At 47.3% G+C, this 19,008-nt stretch overlaps 1 protein-coding gene across 1 annotated transcript; it reads left to right on the top strand.

The window, feature by feature from the left end:
- The first annotated feature begins 1,612 nt into the window (after positions 1-1,612).
- LOC120828005 (DNA-binding protein SATB2) lies at positions 1,613-16,541 on the top strand. The gene is made up of 12 exons (XM_040191277.2): positions 1,613-1,823; positions 5,898-6,101; positions 6,896-7,081; positions 8,850-8,976; positions 9,380-9,503; positions 10,100-10,202; positions 11,361-11,411; positions 11,569-12,083; positions 12,186-12,398; positions 12,490-12,651; positions 13,845-14,036; positions 14,856-16,541. Exons 2-12 carry the CDS (start codon positions 5,921-5,923, stop codon positions 15,423-15,425), a joined length of 2,424 nt encoding a protein of 807 aa, XP_040047211.2. The 5' UTR covers positions 1,613-1,823; positions 5,898-5,920; the 3' UTR covers positions 15,426-16,541.
- The last annotated feature ends 2,467 nt before the right edge of the window (positions 16,542-19,008 follow it).

The following is a 19,008-nucleotide window of genomic DNA, read 5'->3' as shown; positions in this document are numbered from 1 at the left end:
TGCTCATACAATTCAACTATTCAGATTATTGCCGTCCCAGGTCTTTTTCTGGCTTAACCTATTATTATAAAATTATAAAATTCCGTTTAAATGTCTGACAAAGACTTTTGTGCAGTATTAAAGAACAACTGCCAAATTATGTGTGGTAATCTGAGGGAACATGATCTACCTTCTAGGTATTACAAAATGTTAAAAAATGCAGAAATACAAAATAATATTATATCTGTACTTCAGGTCAGAGGTGAGGTCGTCATTACCATTGTCACCACAAGGGGGCAGCATTTCACCAGGGGAAAGAAAGCAAGCGCCCCTCGTCTACGTTTTCTTCTGTTTGCGGCAGTTAAAGAAATAAAACCAAATATCTTAGTCGCCATAAATTGAAATCAGAATCCAGGTTCAGTATGAAATAATAGTTTCCTCGGCGCCACAGTGAACAGGTAATAAGAGCTGGTCTCAGCCTGGTGAAAGCACGCTTTAATTGCATTCCCTCACACACACACAGACACAAACACACACTTGTGGTGAGCTGTCAAAGATACTTACGATGATGTAGGACAGACAAGTGTTGGCAGTTTACACGCACACACACACACACACGCACACACACACACACACACACACACAGGGAGACCAGGAGAGGAGGAGCGACAAGAAGGCAGACAGGCGAAGTAGTAATGATAGCTGACTATTCTTCCATCCAGAATAAATGAAGGAAGGCTGACCAGCAGCCTGCGATTTGGACAGACACACTAACAAACATACTATGAATTTTGAATCCGATGGAAACTCAAAAAAGATTTTGATTATACGTCTCAATTTTGAAGTCAGGGAATTTTGATTTTGTAAAAGCCACAAATGTTAATCGGAATTAGGAGAATATATTGCTAATTTGTGAAATGAGATTCAGCATTGAAATATGTATGAATGAAACTGAACATCTTTGCAGGCCACTATTTTTTATTTGTTATTTAACAAAAAAAATACTATAGTAACTAAACTCCTCTGTTCATGCTTTGATCTGCATGTGAACAAACACGTTTAAGTTTATTCCATGAAGTGGAGTTAGAGAAGAGCTTTAAGATCTTGGTACTGAGGAAGAGAACAAAGTAGATCTGTAAGAAATTACATCACAACGTTTTTGAAGCGATATCACCAAAAGATTTGCAGGAAAACAGAAGGTTCATCTTGTTTGTCCCTTTTCATCCTACGATCTGATCCTTTCCCCCCCATTAGAGGGCAGATAATCATCTTCTCTCCCACATCCATTCTGATCGTTTGTAACTTTTGAAATGACAAGGATGAAATCTGTTTCCATAAATCCTCCTGCTCTCTGCCATCTCAACATCTGGAAAATGAATCATCTTTTCTAATTCAGTGATCACATTATTCATTCAGTACACGACTTTCTAGAATAAAGATGGATATTTCCTCTTTTATTTGTTTTTATTAATTTGGTTCTATTCTGCTGCAGAGTTTAAATGTACTGTTGATTAGTACTTAAAGATAAATGCAACATTTTGTTATCCTCTTGTGTCTCTCTTTGGGTTTCCCTCCCAAACGCTCCCCCTCCCTCCCATCCTCCCACCCTCCCTCTCTCCCTCCCTCTCTCCACACGTGTCACTCTTGCTCTTTGCTCAGCAGGCAGCAGCAGTGTGTCCTCGTCCCTCCTCGTCTTTACGTCTCCACGCTCGTTCTGCCGGAGCGCCGTTCTCGACACAAAGGGGGGAAGCGTTGGTGAAGTTCTCCTCCTCTCAGGCTGGATTCTCTCCTGTTCACCAATGGATGGAGTTTATTCCCCAGCAGACACGGTGACGTCTTGAAAAGTGAGTCAGAACAGCTGATTGAAGCTATGGATTAAAGAGTTAATAATGTTTGTTTCACTGCGTTTTTTAACGCTGAATTTATTAGTAACAGTTGATCTGGTGGACTTAAGATTTGTTTTTATTTCAGTGAAGTAGAATATTTGCGTTAACCAAAATGTGTAATGTGGTCCATAAATATGTATGTTTCTCAATATTTGACAGTAACCAATATTCACAGTATCACCACGGCAACAGAGCTATGATGAATTAAATTAGTTAACGTAAATTGTTATTAAATTATCCGATCTTTGGTTCAGACTGAAGCAATACGGTAATTTTTTATTATACATTTCATGTGATTCATTTTTTATTGTGTTCAATTTGAGATAAATATTAGAACTAATTCTTGACGAAAAGTATTTTCTCTAAACGTAATGGAAGGACTGTCAGTTCTTATATTTAATAATAATATAATATTCCTATCTACTTTTCAGCACATGTGGATTAACACTAGTATTCACCATTAATCTGAAATTGATCAAAGTGAATTTCTGATTCAGCTTTTACATCTTTTAAAGGAGACTTTATGTTGTGAGGAAAATGAAAAATGTTTGCAAACTGGTTGATAGACAAATAACATTTGTAATTTGGTCAAATAAATATAAAAAGGTTGAAAATCAGAAGAGTTAATGAAAGGATATTTAAATAATGCCATTTATTGTCATATCGCTCGAGTTGGGGAGGAGGGTGAATGTGTTTGCAATCTATTTTTGTCCTATTGCCAATATTATACATTTAATTCAAAAACACCTTTTTAAAGGATTTCCCCGCCTGTTCAAGTCATAAAGATGAATACTTGACTGATACTACTGACTGTAAAAGGTCTGAAAGTTGACAAAGATAGAATCACACAACTAGCCGTTAGCTTCCAGGTTAGCGCTGCTAAACTATGCAACTATAAAGTAACTGATTACTTGAACATGTTTTCTGAATTTGCCATAATATATAATCAAAATATATAATAATCTAAGCATAATTTCCAGATAACCAGTAATAGTTTAAACGCGTCGCCTCAGAGATCCATGAAAATGTGATGTCAGTAATGTTTTATCACATACTAATATGATTTAGTATTATGATAAAATGTTTTATTCTGAGGCAAGTTGGAGCGGGAATACTGTTTTGAACTCTTAAAATATTGATGTTGAAAATCAATGTTCTCCTTTTACTGTGCAATAAATATTGTTTAAGATTAATTTATAATTATATTATACTGAACTGAAATATTTTAACCTGGAAAAAACTGAATTGTACCAAACATTAACCCAATTCTATTGTCCTACGACCCATATTTCAATTTGTATAGTGTGTTGCTTTGAATAATGGACCAGCTTTATGGCCTCATGCATATATTGATATTTAACAATCAATATCGACTCCTGGAAGTATTAAAAGAGTGACTCCAGTGTGGGAACGTTTGCCTCTTGTGGTTCTAAATGTGCGCGTGATGCATCATTGTTGCATCATTGTTCTAGAAGCTCTAAAGGCGCCTTCAGCCGTTTCCTAGTAAACAAACTGTTTACATCCACTGTGTCTTCTGTTTGTCTTTGAGAATTCGCAGACGAACAATGCGAGGACCCCGTGATTTTCGCGGGCCTCTTTGTATCCTTCCGAGGACACTCCTCGAGGGCCCTTGGATCCCACCTTGAGGGCCCTTTGATGTGTCACCAGACCCGATGGTTTCTGCTGGAATAAACTCTCTTCGGGCTCCTGGGGGTCCTCAGACGCCACTTTAGCGGCTCACGGTTCATTTAATCACTGCGAACATCTAAAATGCCGTTAGAGGCCCTTGAAGGTCTCTTAAAGACACTCGGGAGCCCCCCCCCCCCGTGAACTAGACCCTCCCGGGTGGATCTCCTACGGAGGTTGTCTGTGAGCTTCAGCGGCTACTGAGTGAGACTCCGCATTTGGCCTCCATGTGTGCTCGTAAAGTCTGTGGTCTCTTCAAGTGGTCTCATGTCAGTGGGAGACTCTTTTTGAGCGTAACAAAGCCCCCCCACCCGCGCCCCCCACACCTCTTTTAGACCGCATTAATGGTATAAAAGCCTATTAGCCTCGTAAAGCACTTTAGGCGTTTTCCGTTTGGCATGAAACAGCCTTATGTACATTTTGATTATTAAGGAAAGTTTAGTCAAAGTATGAAGAAAGACAACAAGTTAATTAGAAAATAATGAATAAATTCCTTCAACGCGACAAACGCAGTCAGAGTTAATTGTCTTGTAATTGTTGACAAAAAGCAAAATGAAAAGAAATAACTTTCCTCGTTAAACCCTTCCGCCCCCTTAGAATTCAGGGGGTTCGGGTAGCAGCACGCACTCCAACACAGTGGATCCAAAAGGGAAGTTTCACAGGAGACACCGTGACATCGGTGAGAAACGTGCGGGTGTGAAGCATGTCGATGGTGAATAAAACCCACTGCAGCTGCACCGCCTCCACATGTCGCCGTCGCCTCCTTCCATGACGTCATTATTGACACCTTGAACGAGTCAAAATGTCTCCCGTGAAAAAAACAGCAGTAACCTGTGATTTATAGGTCACGTGACAGACTAGAGTTTTTGATCCGTCCACACGATGTCTCCTGCTTCGTGACTTATAACCGGAGGGAGGACAACAAATGAAGGGCACAAGGAGGCCGATTGGGAATGTTGAATATTCCAAAAATGTCCTGAAAGCAGCGCATGTCTAAATGTAAGGAGTTCAACCGCCATTGTGTCCTCGTCCACTCGACGAGTGTGTCGATTAGAGAAAACGACGTAGACGGATGTAAAGCTCTCGGTTAAAACGAGTCCCACCAGAGAAGAACAGATCTTCTTGGGGGGGCGGAACTTCCAACGTTATTTTGGTTTTGGTGGCCTGGAAAACGCCCAGCAATCATGCAATCAGTTTTATGATAACGGGTTAATGGATAAATGAGGCAGCGTGGGAGAGACAGCTGCCCCCCCCGAGGGGACCAGCGGCACGGAGGTCCTTCACTTACCTTTACCAAGACAAACATGTCGTTGATGTCACTCGTCAAACCTGGTGGGAAGCTGCTGCTGTGCAGCGAAACCCACATGAATCCAGTTGTTTGTGCTAAGCTATGCTAAGCACATGCCCGCCCCCCTCGTAAAGAGGAAATGTGTCTACTCTGCAGTTATGAACACAGACGTCGTCACGAGGTGCTCCGGCTACATACGCTAGAATTTCATATTTCTTTGTCTTGTATTTTTTCTTCGAGGGAGCTGATCATTTGGCATGTGTGTTTTATTATAATCACGCAGCGCTTTTGGGTCTCTGGCGGCTTGGCGGTCGGACCAGTGGAAACCACACAGTGGGGAGAATAACACCCACCGAGCAGGTTTATGTCGACATGGTTCATAAACTTTGGGGCTTTTTCTGCTTTTAAATATTTTCCTCTGACAGCCGAGGAACCGATTTTATGGTTGTAAAACAAAAAGGAGAATTTATATGTAAAGATTTACGGTGACATTGTCGTATAGGTACATTATTTGATGCTTTTACTTTTGGGCCCATGTGAGCCTCAGCAGATTGCATCATTAGAGTGTGCAAGATTAGAAAATGACATTCATGGGACGTAAAGTTGTGATCCGTGACGTGATCTTGAATACTCGGTTCCTATTGGTCAATTTTGATATATTTCTTTCTCGGTAGCGTTTCCTCCGACGGTGCTTCGTCCCGTCTGTCATCGTAACCTGTGTCGTTTACTCCGACGTGTCCAAACAGAGAACAACCCCCTCGTCTGTGTTTAGTGCGATGTGATCGGACCCAGATGCCTCGGACTCCAGTTGTGGTCCTCGCCGCCTCTTTTGTGTGCGAGTGACAGAGAAATGTGCTCGCTGAACAAAGCGATGATGAAACCGCCTCTAATGGCCTTTCGCTGTCGACACTGGCACAGCGTGGAATATGATATGTGTGTGTGTGTGTGAACGCAGCTTTAAGCGGCATTGGAACTTGCGTTTCGCTGATGTAACAACTAAACATTCAGTGCTTGTTCGTTTTTTGCGCACTAAAGCGAGTCCCTGTGTCTCCTCCCAGCGTCCCGCGCCGCGCTCGGGGGGATGGAGCAGCGCGGGGGGGCGGAGAGCCCCGGCCTCCGGGACAGCGCCAGCCCAGAGGAGAGAGGGGAGAGCCCCGCCTCCAGCGGACCCCCGCCCTGGAAGTCCAGCCGGCGGGAGGTCAACGGCAGCCCGGCGGCTCCGCGGATCCGACACAACGGCGCGGCGCTGCGACCGCTGGGAGGTGAGGCCGTAGCACTGATCACAGCCTGCGCCACTTTGACACGAGTCCCACCTTCGTATTTCAAGCCATGAGGCCTTTTTGCTCTGATTTTGACCCCGAGTGCGTGTGTGGGTCCGTTCAGGGCAGGAAAGTCTACCGAGGCCTCGCTTGTTGGTAATGAAGAGCTGCATGTAAACTCAAAAACACCTAACACGGAGGACACTCACGCACAAATGCCCATTATTCTCTCATGCAGTTGAGAACATCATCATGCATCGTCGCACAAACAGTGTAACGGCGCACACACACATTTTCGGCTGGGTCCCCCCCCCCACACACACACCCTCTCCCCGAGGGAGTTTGTCCCGTTGGCCGATGGCGTTTTTTTGCTCAGGGACAAAGATTCAAATGCTATCTAGACTCTCGCTGTAGGACCACTCTGCTTTCCCTCCGCTTCGTATGAGATCCATTTTTTGTGCAGATCAGTTGAAAAGTTTCTCCTTGAAATGTTATTTTCTGACGGCGCTCCGGGCTCCTTCTCCGACGGCCTGAACGGGCCGGCTCTCCGTCTGACGCGGCTGCTATCAGAAACAGCTGCAGTGTGCATTTGTCTGCAGGCTATTTTTGGCAAAAACAGTTCTGCATTTTGAGGAGTTTTTGTAACTGATGCCGTTTGCAGCCAGAAGTGCTCGACCCAATCGGGCAACCCTCTCTTTTATGGAAACATTAAGGAACTTCCACTTCCAGACTAAGCAGCGGGCCGGTGTCAATGAGTCTGAGCCGTCTTCTCCTGTCACTCTCTGCCTTCCTGCCAGGTCTGATGATCCCCGTCTACTGCGTGGTGGAGCGCGCCGACGCCGGCCGGGCCGGCGACTGCGAGGGGACCGGCGACCTCCACGCTGAGTTTGTGCTGGTCCACAAGGACGTCCTCTTCACGCAGCTGGTGGAGACGGCGCTGGTCGCTCTGGGATACTCCAACAGCTCCGCGGCACAGGCAAGTGGTAAGTAGGGTCTGTGTGTCTGTGTGTGTGTGTGTGTGTGTGTGTGTGTGTGTGTGTGTGTGTGTGTGTGTGTGTGTGTGTGTTTCAGATCAATAAAACCACGTCTGATATCTTTCTCACTAAATAGCCAAAGGTCAAAGACAAACTATAATAAAATACTGGATATAGTCCAATGCCACATACAATCGTATTGAGAAGAACTCTGCAGTGTGTTGCAACAGAGTGATGGACACAATACTAACTTTAATGACACTAATTGACACCATTTAACAACGTTACGTTCAGTTGTTGACAAAAGGCATCAGCCTCTGCTTCTTTGAATCACAATCTAGAGTTTTACATTCTTAGATCTGCACAGATAAGAAATTAATAATTCCCGCAACAGTTAATTGAGTATGACGGGTTTTGCCACAAGGGAAATGTTCACACGGAAGGTATTTACCAAGACGGTATTTTAAAGATTGAAGACTGTCTGTGTTGCGGCCCGGGACCAAAAACTTTTTCCCATCATTTCGAGTTTGAAACAAGAAGGCAGACGACATCCAGTCAACTGTGAAACAGCAGCCTACACACACACACACACACACACACATGGCAGTTTGACATTCCTGGTGTGTCCCGTAAACACAGGGCGCTCCGACCAAGTGGCCGACGCCCTGCGACCCCCCTCGCCTCTCCCCAAATGGCTACGTTTTGTTCTGAGAAATAAGCCTTTTCTTTTCAAATAAATAATTTTTGGCTGGAGTCGTGCATTTTTTCCCCCCAAGTGTGGTCGCAACCAAAATTATACAGAGTCTCTTTTATTTTCTCCTGCCATTGAATTGCATCTTGCATAACTTTGGCTGTGCGAGTATTTTTGAACTCTTAACTGGCAAAGGCGGGAGGGGGGATTCTTTAACTAACTTGAACATTATTGCAAATTAAAAAGAGGCTATTTCTTATTTAGGGTATATGGTTTCTGTGTTGAATTTAACAACAAACGAAGCAATATTAATAACCTTCAGGCCATGTTTTGGGACAAGTTCACAGAAACAACCCAAACTTTATTTTAAGAAACACACAATATCAGTTATTTTGAGTGTATTTGAAACACACTCCATACCTTAAAACGTTAATTTGGCACTGACAGCATTAACTTCTGAGTTCTTTCATCTCACACTTTGGTCCAGCAACAGTTTCAAATATACTCGTACCAGCAACCTGTTGAGGACATGTTGAACTACTCAAAATCATCACTTAAGCAAAGTCAGCTGCGGGACACACAGGAACCGCTACGAGGTGAAGATGTTGTGCAGTGAGACGGGAGATCAGTGACCTCACAGTGTTTACGCAGTACATCAACATCTCGGTCCTTAATGCAGAGCTGATTTGACATTTCTCCTCTGATTAATCAACTGTGGAGTCCCAGGAGAACAGGCTTTGTTCTTTTGCCCTTATCACTACCATCCTCCTGCAATGAAGACACACACACACACACACAATGGAGGCCAAGCAGGGTCTGTGTTTGATTTAGCAGATCCTAACGCGATTAGGCCTGTTTAGATTTGCGCTTCCAGTCACGGTTCTTGCAGGGTTTGGAGAATGTTCAACCCGAGATGATGCTCCAAGACCGGGAGGGGCGTCTCTCACACACACACACACACACACACACATACACAAGCAGGTTAGGTCAACGAGAGAATGTCATATCTAGATTTCTGCTGTTTAGATCTTTCCAACAGACGACGAACACATGCTTCTGAGATATCTGCGTGTGTTTCTTCCCCAGGCATCATCAAAGTGGGCCAGTGGAAGCCGATGCCCATCCACTACCTAACGGACGCCCCGGAGGCAACAGTGGCCGACATGCTGCTGGACGTCTACCACATGGTTACGCTGCGGATCCTACTGCACAGGTCTGCACAGGCCGCGTCTTCAATACGTTTATACCTCACGTGGGGTTACAGGTGGACTTTTTTGAAATCGAATGGCTGCTTCAGACTTATTTTTAGTATTTGGTATCCTCACAAAGACAAATCAACCAAAAAAATGGTCAAAATATCCCCAATGTTTTGTCATGGAATACAAATGTTTCATATTCAACAACAACCACATGTGGCCTGCTGTGCTCCTTTAACACACGGCACAGCTGTGGTATCCAACAGGTTAGTTTAGCGCTTAAGAATAAAATAACCTTTCGCTAACCTTTAAGCAGATCGCTCACTGCTTCTTTGCACTAAAGCCGATTGTTGATGTGGCGGCTTCCGCCGCGAGGTGACTGACTGTATGTGACGATAACGGCGCGCCTCGCGTGTGCAGCTTTGCGCGGCTGGCGGAGCTGCCGTCGGAGCAGTGGAGCCACGCCACCGTGAGGAGCGCCCTGAGAGAGCTGCTCAGAGAGACCAACCAGAGCGCGCTGGCCAAGGAGTGTCCCCTCTCTCAGGTACGGGACACAAAGTGGAATCACTCAGCACTCGCATGTCATGAGATATAAATGTCAAGCTGGGTTTGGTTCTGTTTCTGCCACACACACACACACACACACACACACACACACACACACACACACACACACACACGGAGAGCCGAGATGCTGCTAAGTATTTTCCCTAAACCCATGTGGTTTCATCATCAGTTCACCACACACTTGGAGCACTGTGTAATATCACTGTAACACACACACACACACACAGCATTGATACCGTCCCACGGGAAAGACTGCAAACACACACACCCCAATTATCCTCCTCACACACACCCTGCAGTCACTAGACCTGAAACAGTGTCATTTTCGACTTGTGATTTATACACACGACTTAGTCATGATGTAATTAGTGATTGGGGGAAGAGTGTGGGTGGTGTCTGTGTGTGTGTGTCTGTTTTTGCAGCCTGGCTCATGTGAGTTTCAACCCTTGCAGAGAGCCATGTGCACATCCCGCTCCGTACAAGTGACCACGATGCATGCTGGGAAAGAGGAGAGGGACTGAAGGGCTCTGCTGATATTTTGTTGTGTTTATTTATGCATTTGTCTTTTGTCAGAGCATGATCTCAGCGATAGTCAACAGTTCCTACTACATCAACGTCTCCACCTCTAAGTGCCAGGAGTTTGGACGCTGGTACAAGAGGTACAAACGCATCAAAGGTAAAGGTTTGACTCGCGTGGTGCCGGCGAGGCGACGCAGTTTAATTGTCACATGTTTCCTTGTTAAATTCTCCCACATTGTTCAAAACTTCCACAGTTTAAGTGACCGACCCTTTAGCGCTCCTCCTCCTCCTCTTCCTCCTCCTCTTCCTCCTCCTCTGTTGATTCATCGCCTGCTTGTGCTTTATTGGCCTCACGCTGCTTTGAGAAGTGAAGGCTGTCAGAGCTCTTTTTAAAGCTGACACTCACAACTTATCACAACTCCACTCAACATCTCACCTGCCTGGCCGCCTTTTGTTTTTTTGTGATTCGTTGCTTTAAATGTGATCCTTTTTGTAGGAGTTTTTTCCCTCATTCATCTGTCCGACCCCTGTGTGTGTGTGTGTGTGTGTGTGTGTGTGTGTGTGTGTGTGTGTGTGTGTGTGTGTGTGTGTGTGTGTGTGTGTGTGTGTGTGTGTGTGTGTGTGTGTGTGTGTGTGTGTGTGTGTGTGTGTGTGTGTGTGATCTGCATGAGGCGTCTGTCACTGACAGCTCTCAGTAGGAACTGACTGTCACACATGGTTTGCATTAATGTCACCCTTAATACACATGACAAAACTAAATGCTCTTAACTGCTAATGGAAAACAGCAGCAACCCCCACCAACACACACGCCACCAAAATCCAGGAACAACAGCTCCTCTTTCACTCGTTCTGCGCTCACACACACACACACACACGCACACACAGGCACGAGGAAGGTAAAAATCTGAAGGCCTGCCAAACCTCACTCCAACTTTTATTCCCCTAATAACCTAAAATGTGACTCAACCGAACCCAGCAGAGGCGTAACAAGAAGCAGATTTGCGTGGAGACGAGCTGAGAGGCCGCGAGGGAGAGCAGCGCACGGTTGAGGAGGAGACACTTGTTTGATCTTATCTGGAAGTAGTGGAGACAGCGAGTGAAGATAGGGCTCCGTGGTAACCGCATCATCTGCGTCATCAGACCGACCTGTGCTGTTGAAAAAAAAGGAAGCATTGTAGAGAGGTTTTTGAGACCAAAGATGATGTGAGAAAGTTGATTAAGTACTGAGAGATATTGTTGTGTTACATTACTGGATTCACTTTGAAATCGGTCGTTGTGTGAGTGTGTTACTAAATATGCGTACCCCCCCCCCCAGGTGAATACATCGAGAAGATGTGGTTAGCTCAGGACAAATCCGATATTAAAGGTACGTTCCTGTTCTTTGGAGGATGTTGTAATGTCAGTTGAGGTCTTCAGTGACCAAATGAAAAGATTAGAAATTAGACCGCAGCAGGATTATAACTCTGAATTAATAAAAGTTCATCATCGTGTGTGTGTGTGTGTGTGTGTGTGTGGTGACACAGAGGAGAGGGATTACGACGTGAGCCTCCTCAGCCAGCGACCTCCCTCCTTCTTACCCTCGCCCCCCCACTTGGGCTCCCTGGGCAGCCCCGGAGCTCAGTCCGTCAAGAGCGGCCTCGGGGACCCCCAACCTCAGTGTCTGCCTCACCCCACCAGCCAGCTCCCGCCCCAGGGTGCCCAGGGCCCTCCCCTCCTAGGCCAGGGCAGGCTCCTGTCCCCCCAGCTCTCCCCCCAGCTCGTCCGCCAGCAGCTCGCCATGGCCCACCTCATCAACCAGCAGCTGGCCGTCGGCCGCCTGCTCGCACACCAGCACCCACAGGGAGTCCCCCAGCAGTTCCTCCACCACCCGCCCATCTCGCGCACCTGCAAGAGCGCGGGGGCCGCCGGCACCGCGCCGGGCCTGAACTGCCCGGGGGGCGATGTCTCCTTCAGCATTTACCAGCATGTCAGGAACGAGCTGAAGAGGGCCAGCATTTCTCAGGCGGTGTTTGCCCGCGTGGCTTTTAACCGCACACAGGTACACTGTAGTGAAGGAGCGTAGTTAACACAAAGGGTGTGATGATGTCACCGCTCACTTCTGTGTGTGTGTGTGTGTGTGTGTGCGTGTGTGTGGCTGCAGGGGCTTCTGTCAGAGATCCTCCGTAAGGAGGAGGACCCTCGCTCGGCCTCACAGTCGCTGCTGGTCAACCTGAAGGCCATGCAGAGCTTCCTCACCCTGCCGGAGGGCGAGCGAGACCGCATCTACCAGGAGGAGAGAGAGAGGAGTGCGAACTCCAACCACAACCTCTCCACCAACCACGTCTCCAACAGCAACACTCTCAGACACCCGCAGGTACACGCAAATCCGTTATGAACTCGAACAGTATTCCACCAAATGGCTCTCAAGCGAAATTCAACTTTCCTGGTGTGCAAACTGATCTCAGTCCCTGCAGACAAAGTGCAGCGCGTCGGCCGCGGAGCCGGCGTTGAAGTTGGACCCGTTGGTTGACATCTCGTCGGGCATCTACGACGACATCCAACAGGAGATGAAGAGGGCGAAGGTCTCGCAGGCTCTGTTCGCCAAGGTGGCTGCCAATAAAAGTCAGGTCAGTCCCAATCAAACAATGAGATGCATTCCTTGATTTTTATCCGAGCGCCCTCGCTGTTCGCCGCTAGAGACTCGAGCCTGAACTCGCATTCGGATATGATTTTGTTTACTGTGCTGTTGATAACGTCCTCAAGAATGAAGTTTAAACACATCGACCCGCCGTTGGACGTCCCTGTGCACGTGTGAGTTGATGATGTTTGAAGGAGCTGATGAGGGTGTAACATGCAGGTGTGTGTGTGTGTGTCTGTGTGTGTGGGTGGGCGTGTGGGGGATCTGATTACCCGCTGTGGCCGGCCATCATGTCTCCATCCTGACATAAACAATGCGGGTGATGGAGGGGGAGATCTGAGCAGAGTCTGCACTGTAAGAGGGGGAGGTGTGGGGGGGGGGTGACTAAGAGAGGAAGTTTAAATGCCTTTGCTTTTGCTCGCCACTGATTTGTTACCACAGACCGAAATGGTTTGAGAGCTGTGAGACACTGAGCAACAGTCTGAAAGGATGAATCGAGGGGTGAGGCGGGCAGCACAGTGGAGAAGGAGGAACAGAAGGATGCAAGACGGAGGGAAAAGATAGACAAGATGACGTGATCACATTATTACCATTAATTTACAGGCTGAAGGCTGCGCATAAACAACAGCTGGTGGCAGATCCTGGGTCAGCCTAGCAGAGATAATCTAATCTTCACACACACACACACACACGCCGACTTTTTCCTCCTGCTTTCTTTATTTCTCCTCTCAGGGAACAACTTCTAGAAGACAACACAATAAGGGCTTCATTTGTTTATTCTTTCATTCAATTTTAAGATAATAATATAATAATATAACATACGCTTTTTAGATATTCATTTTGGAACCGTAATGATTGAGGAAGAAGTGAGACTGAATGCACACAGCCAGAGGAGATGCCAATAGATTGTGAGCATCTGCTGCTTAGCATTCAGTCCAACTAGCAACTAGCAGACCATAATGTCAGGAAACAGTGATGCAAACCACACAAGGATGCCGCCTCCAAGCGTACACGGACAAACAAACAATCACACGTATCAAATCAAGCTTTTTCAAATACTGCTTACGGAACAAACGACATCAAGCAAAAAGCATATTGTCATACATCCAGAATCGAAGGACTCGAAGGTGCAGTCATCGAACCGTCGTACGTTGAGTGATCCAACACCTGAATCCCCTGCAGGGCTGGCTGTGTGAGCTGCTCAGGTGGAAAGAGAGCCCGAGCCCGGAGAACCGCACCCTGTGGGAGAACCTGTGCATCATCCGGAGGTTCCTGGCGCTGCCGCAGGCCGATAGGGATCAGGTCTACGAAGAGGAGTCGCGGCAGCAGCACAGCGACCGGCTCCACGCCGTACTGCACGTGCCGGACCAGCAGGTACAGACACGCACGGCAGTTGCCCCGCGGCCTTCGAGTGCCGCTGTCTTGTAGGATGGAGCTGCGGGTTCCGATCGTGGGATTCGTCTGTGGTCACTGGGAAGATCGAAAGAGGGAACAAATCTGTGTGAAAATCTCAATTTTTCAAAATAAAAGGTTGTACTCGCCTGGGTCTGATTTCAAGAAAAGTTCCCTCTGCCCCCCCCCCCCCCCACCCCCCACTCCCTCATGTGTCCCATAGGTCATTGGAAATAGAAGTGGTAAAATGACTGGCCCACACATTTCCTGCTGAACACTCCTCCATCCCCCACCTCTCCCCCCCAAAAACCCCAAATGTGCTCTCCAGTCTGACCCTAACCTCAATATTATTCAGAACATTCCCTGTAATTATTGAAGCAGAGAAAAAAAAGAATTGCCATTATGTCTATTTAGGTCTTTTAATTTCGATGGACCACAGATTTATGGCGCTGGATTCCTGAGTTTGGGTGTGCTGCTCACCCCACCCTGCTAATGCGCTGAGGCGCGGGGCTTGTTTGCGCGTGCACGTCGCTCGCCGACACTTCCGCTCCTACTTCATTCCCCTTAATGACGCCGAAAGAGGAGCCGAGCGGTTCCCTTATTGCTCAGGTTCATGGTGTAACATCCGCTTCTTGAACCCTGTGAACCGCAGCAATACAAGAATCATTATCCCTTTATGTGCGTGTCCTCCACGTTAAAACCACGTTGTATTATTGCCGCACGACACGCGGTAACAATATCCATTCGACATCTTTGCACGTATAGAAACGTAAACTCCAGAATGCACTCTTTTCCCTGCAGGCTGCGCACAGACCGCCCCTGCGGCCGCCGGCCACACCGTCCCCGATGCGCGAGGACCCGCAGCCCATCCAGCTGCTGCTCCTCCACGGCTCGGAAGACGGGCCTCAGCGCGGGGCCAGCCCCGGCGCCGGCCCCAAGAAGGCCCGCTCGCGGACGCGCATCTCCCTGGAGGCGCTGGGGACCCTGCAGAGCTTCATCGGCGACGTGGGCCTCTACCCGGACCAGGAGGCCATCCACACCCTGTCGGCCCAGCTGGACCTGCCCAAGCACACCATCGTCAAGTTCTTCCAGAACCAGCGCTACAACGTCAAGCACCACAACCCGGCAAGAGAGCCCGACCCCGGGGAGGACGGCGGCGGGGGGGCGGCTCGAGGTGGGCGGGGTCGCTCCGGGTCCGAGGAGTCGAGCGAGGACGGGAGGGGGTCGGTGGAGGCGTTCGGGACAGAGGGAGGAGAGCGAGACGTGGAGGCGGAGATGGAGAAGGAAGAGGGGGGCGGTGGGAAAGCGCCGTCCTCCCCGTCCCCCTGCAGCAGCCCGGACAGCCCCCACTCTGCGGAGCAGCAGAGATAACACGAACTGAGGGAAGCATCAGTTGATGGATGGAAACCATGAAACTGTGAAGCCACACACACACTTTCATTCACCGGAGCCGACCATCACAGCTCGCTAATATCTGAGGAACTGTGGTACCAGTACATCTAATTTGATGAACAAGTTCTTGACATGTTCTTTAGAGTCTCCAGAGCACCTGTGTGGGTTTTAAAGACGACAGTCGTGGTACAACTACCTCTGCAGCACAATCCACTTCCTTCACAGCTCCGTCAGAGTATTACAAAGGACACACAAACATGGAGGCTGTGTATTTATCAGTATTCAGACCGATGGATGCTGATTACAGTGGATTATGCTGCAGGAGGTTTGAGAAGTTCCAAATCTTCAGGGGGTTTATGTTTATTTATGTATGATTTGTTTATTATATTTTCACTGTTTAATGTTAAGCTTCCTCTAAAGGTAGGGGGGGACAGGGGGGGGATTCACTGTAGGCATTATTCTGGCACCAGAGTCCACATGCGATTAAATCTGACCGCAAATACTGTAAGCGGGGCGTGATGTGTTTGTCAGTAAAATCCTCCCAAACCTCACAGTTATATCCTGGTAAAATATTTAAAGCCATTGCAGATGAATAAATAAAGAACCTACTGACATCGTACCTCATGAGACGGCATTCCTCTGTTGGAAAAAGAGACAGTAAAGCCAGACGCTCCACCCATAAATACTCTCCAGGACGTCTCATCAGTAAAGCACCACGCTCCCATCGATATTTATTACCTACTTACCTTTACTCAAATAGAGAGTATTACGGTTGTGCTTAGTTTTTTTTATTACTTTCTTTGTAAATGTGAAAACAAATGAGGGAGAATAAACTCTTCTTTTTTTACAGACTGGAAGAGTAAATGAATGCGTTTCCATGTTCATTGTGATGTAGATGTTGACGGCCCAGCTGCTGAACTCAATCCGTCCTCGTATGATTGGTGTCATTTGTAACACGGAGCAACATGAGGGGGGCAACATAAGGGGGGGTCGTGTTCGCATATCAGATGGACAATCATCTCTGTATCACCGTTGTTCTTTGATTCTGTTGTGGGAAGCAAGTGAAGATCTTATAAAAAAACCTGTTCAAAGTACTGTGTGGAAAGTTTGGCTTTTCAAGAACCGTCATATCTTTGAGTCCTGGAATTGTCATTTTTCCTTCCGAAGACTAAACTGACAAGAGAAGGAAACGCTGAACTCGGCGCCCTGAGTCACTTGTAGTTGTAGAAACAGTGGCTGCAGGTGTTTTCCTGTCGTGCATCAGATGCTGCAGGTAGGAACACTTCATATTTGCGTTACAGAACTAATGTCCTGGGTTTTGCGCCTCGTTAACGAAAGCAGGCGAGTAAACGACCGCCGCTCCCTGTTCCACGTCGCGTCAAGTGATTCTTCAGACCAGTCGGCGTGGAAACCAGGACGAGAAGCGGTGGCCTTTGTTCTGAGGCGCTCCTCTCGTTCGGGAGACGGCCGCGCAGGTCGTTGACAACTGGTTTATTTCAGTGAAATCACGGCTTAAGCATAACGTGTCCTTGTTCAGTGTGTTCATGGTAGTTAACTCCCATAATATTACAACTGCATCAGTGACTGTTGGTACGGTCCACTGGGCTTCTCCTAACACAGCTGGCTATTAGAGCCGTATGGCAGGCTGATACAGGGCCATTAGAGGTGTGTGAGTGTGTGTCTGTGTGTGTGTGTTGTGGGATCGGGACGCAGGTGCTCGGTGCACTGATATTACCCAGGGTGGGGGGGGCGTGGGGTTATAAGGGGGGTGGGGGGAGGCTCTCTGTGGAGCTCGCAAACACACCTGTGATCTCCTGCTAGCTCGCTCCCGCACACACACACACACACACACACACACACACACACACAGTGGGCCTCCAGCCGCTGCACTGCAACACGCTAATACACACTCTGATAAACAGGCTAATACTCGCAGCGGCAGCGCTTTACACACCAATGAACACAACACGCAGTAATCAGAGGAGCAATCGCGTGGCAAAGGGTCTGATGTTTGGAAGTGTGTGTGTGTGTGTGTGTGACAGAAAAGGCAAATCTAAGCGTTTTACAGTTATCATCTTTTTTAATATTCCAGCTTTTACCTTTTGCCCAGAATGTCCCCTGCTTCATTGTCGAGGCAAATGTTTTCAACCATTTAATATCCCACGTTTTCCGAAAATAAATATTAAAAGCACTTTGGTTCATGACACACACACATATATACACACACACATATACACACAGATGGAGAAAACAACCCCAAGGATGAAACAAGTCAGAAAACAACCACATCACATCAAAACAAACATTTCATTATGGCGGCTCTGGTGCTTTAGTGGGCGACCAGCAGGTTTTGCGCCGCCCAAAAAAGACCTTTCAAAGCAAAACAAGTAAAGACTAATGAGGCTATTAAAGGTCTGGCATCTGATGATTTAGTGTTCCATTTATTTAAAGCAGTAAAAAGCCATATTTGCTGTTAAAATACATATTAAAAAAAAGATCCATCAAGTAAATTAAAAGCTCACTTTGTGTTCAGTTCTGTTTTTTACAACTCGCGGTAAGGGAAATCCATTATGTTGAGGTTTCTCATTGATGGGTAAACTTCCATGCAAACTCGTGAGGTGGGGTCCCACAGGGCATCGTGTCGGGCCCCCTGGTGGAGCCAAAAAAACATCTTTACATATGAAACGGTGTTAAAGCCGATACGATGTGGTACCTCTTAATGCCTCCCTGAGCTTTGAACACAGCCCCACTGACAGACTCACAATCGGAGTCAATGAGCTATTAGTTCTGTGGTTACATAATGCAGCCGTGGCTTAAATCACGCTCTGTAAATAATTGTGTCATTGCACAGTGAGTTCGCTTCACCACCCTGGATTTCACTGCATGTCCTCCACCGGTGGAACCCGACACACTGTTATTTTTATAGAAAAGCTCCATTTTACGAAAAAATTCAATTTAGGTTTTGTTACAGTTGTTGTGAAATACAAGGTTCCAATGTTCAGAGGGGCAAAGCAGTGTTGAAGAAGCTTTTAAATCAGAGATCCCCTCTACAGTGCTCCACCAAAGCAATTTCCATGGTGTCCACAACTCAGAAGGTCTACAAGTGACCACAGCCGACCCCGTCACCTCTCGCTGGAAGCCGGTTAGAGCCGTCGAGGAAGCACAGCTGGCCGCCGGCCCTCGACACCAGCTGCAGACTCTTGTGCAGAAAGAGCCACCAGGTGTCTGCGATTTCACGCTCCTTCCCTCCTCCGCTGGTTCCCTCTGCGGCCCGCTGAACCGTCGCCGGGCTGGATTAACGCCGGCTGTTCCTCCGCGAGACGCCGGCGCTGCTCGCTGCGCAACGACGAGCCCTTGGATCCGTTATTCTAGCTTCACGTTTTATTATATGTTAGATGAGGACTAAATTGTACGTAACGTACAAAGGTACTCAGAGAGCATGTAAACTTAGCTTAGCGCAGTGGCACAAGGGTAATGTCATCAAACTGTTGGCAAGAACTCAAATAAGCATCTACCAAAACGTCTGCCAGTATCTGTGATTGTGTGTTTTGCAATATGAGTG

Source organism: Gasterosteus aculeatus, chromosome 1 (genome assembly GCF_964276395.1).
Source record: "Gasterosteus aculeatus chromosome 1, fGasAcu3.hap1.1, whole genome shotgun sequence".
In the NCBI taxonomy this organism is placed as follows: domain Eukaryota; kingdom Metazoa; phylum Chordata; class Actinopteri; order Perciformes; family Gasterosteidae; genus Gasterosteus; species Gasterosteus aculeatus.
Note: the sequence above shows the minus strand (reverse complement) of the source record. Positions and strands in the feature narration are given on the sequence as shown.

Excerpts from the sequence above, each read along its gene's own strand:
- LOC120828005 (XM_040191277.2), top strand. The coding sequence starts at position 5,921 with ATGGAGCAGCGCGGGGGGGCGGAGAGCCCCGGCCTCCGGGACAGCGCC. Across the intron at positions 9,504-10,099 it reads AGGAGTGTCCCCTCTCTCAG|AGCATGATCTCAGCGATAGT; the intron begins GTACGGGACACA and ends GTCTTTTGTCAG. Across the intron at positions 10,203-11,360 it reads GAGGTACAAACGCATCAAAG|GTGAATACATCGAGAAGATG; the intron begins GTAAAGGTTTGA and ends CCCCCCCCCCAG.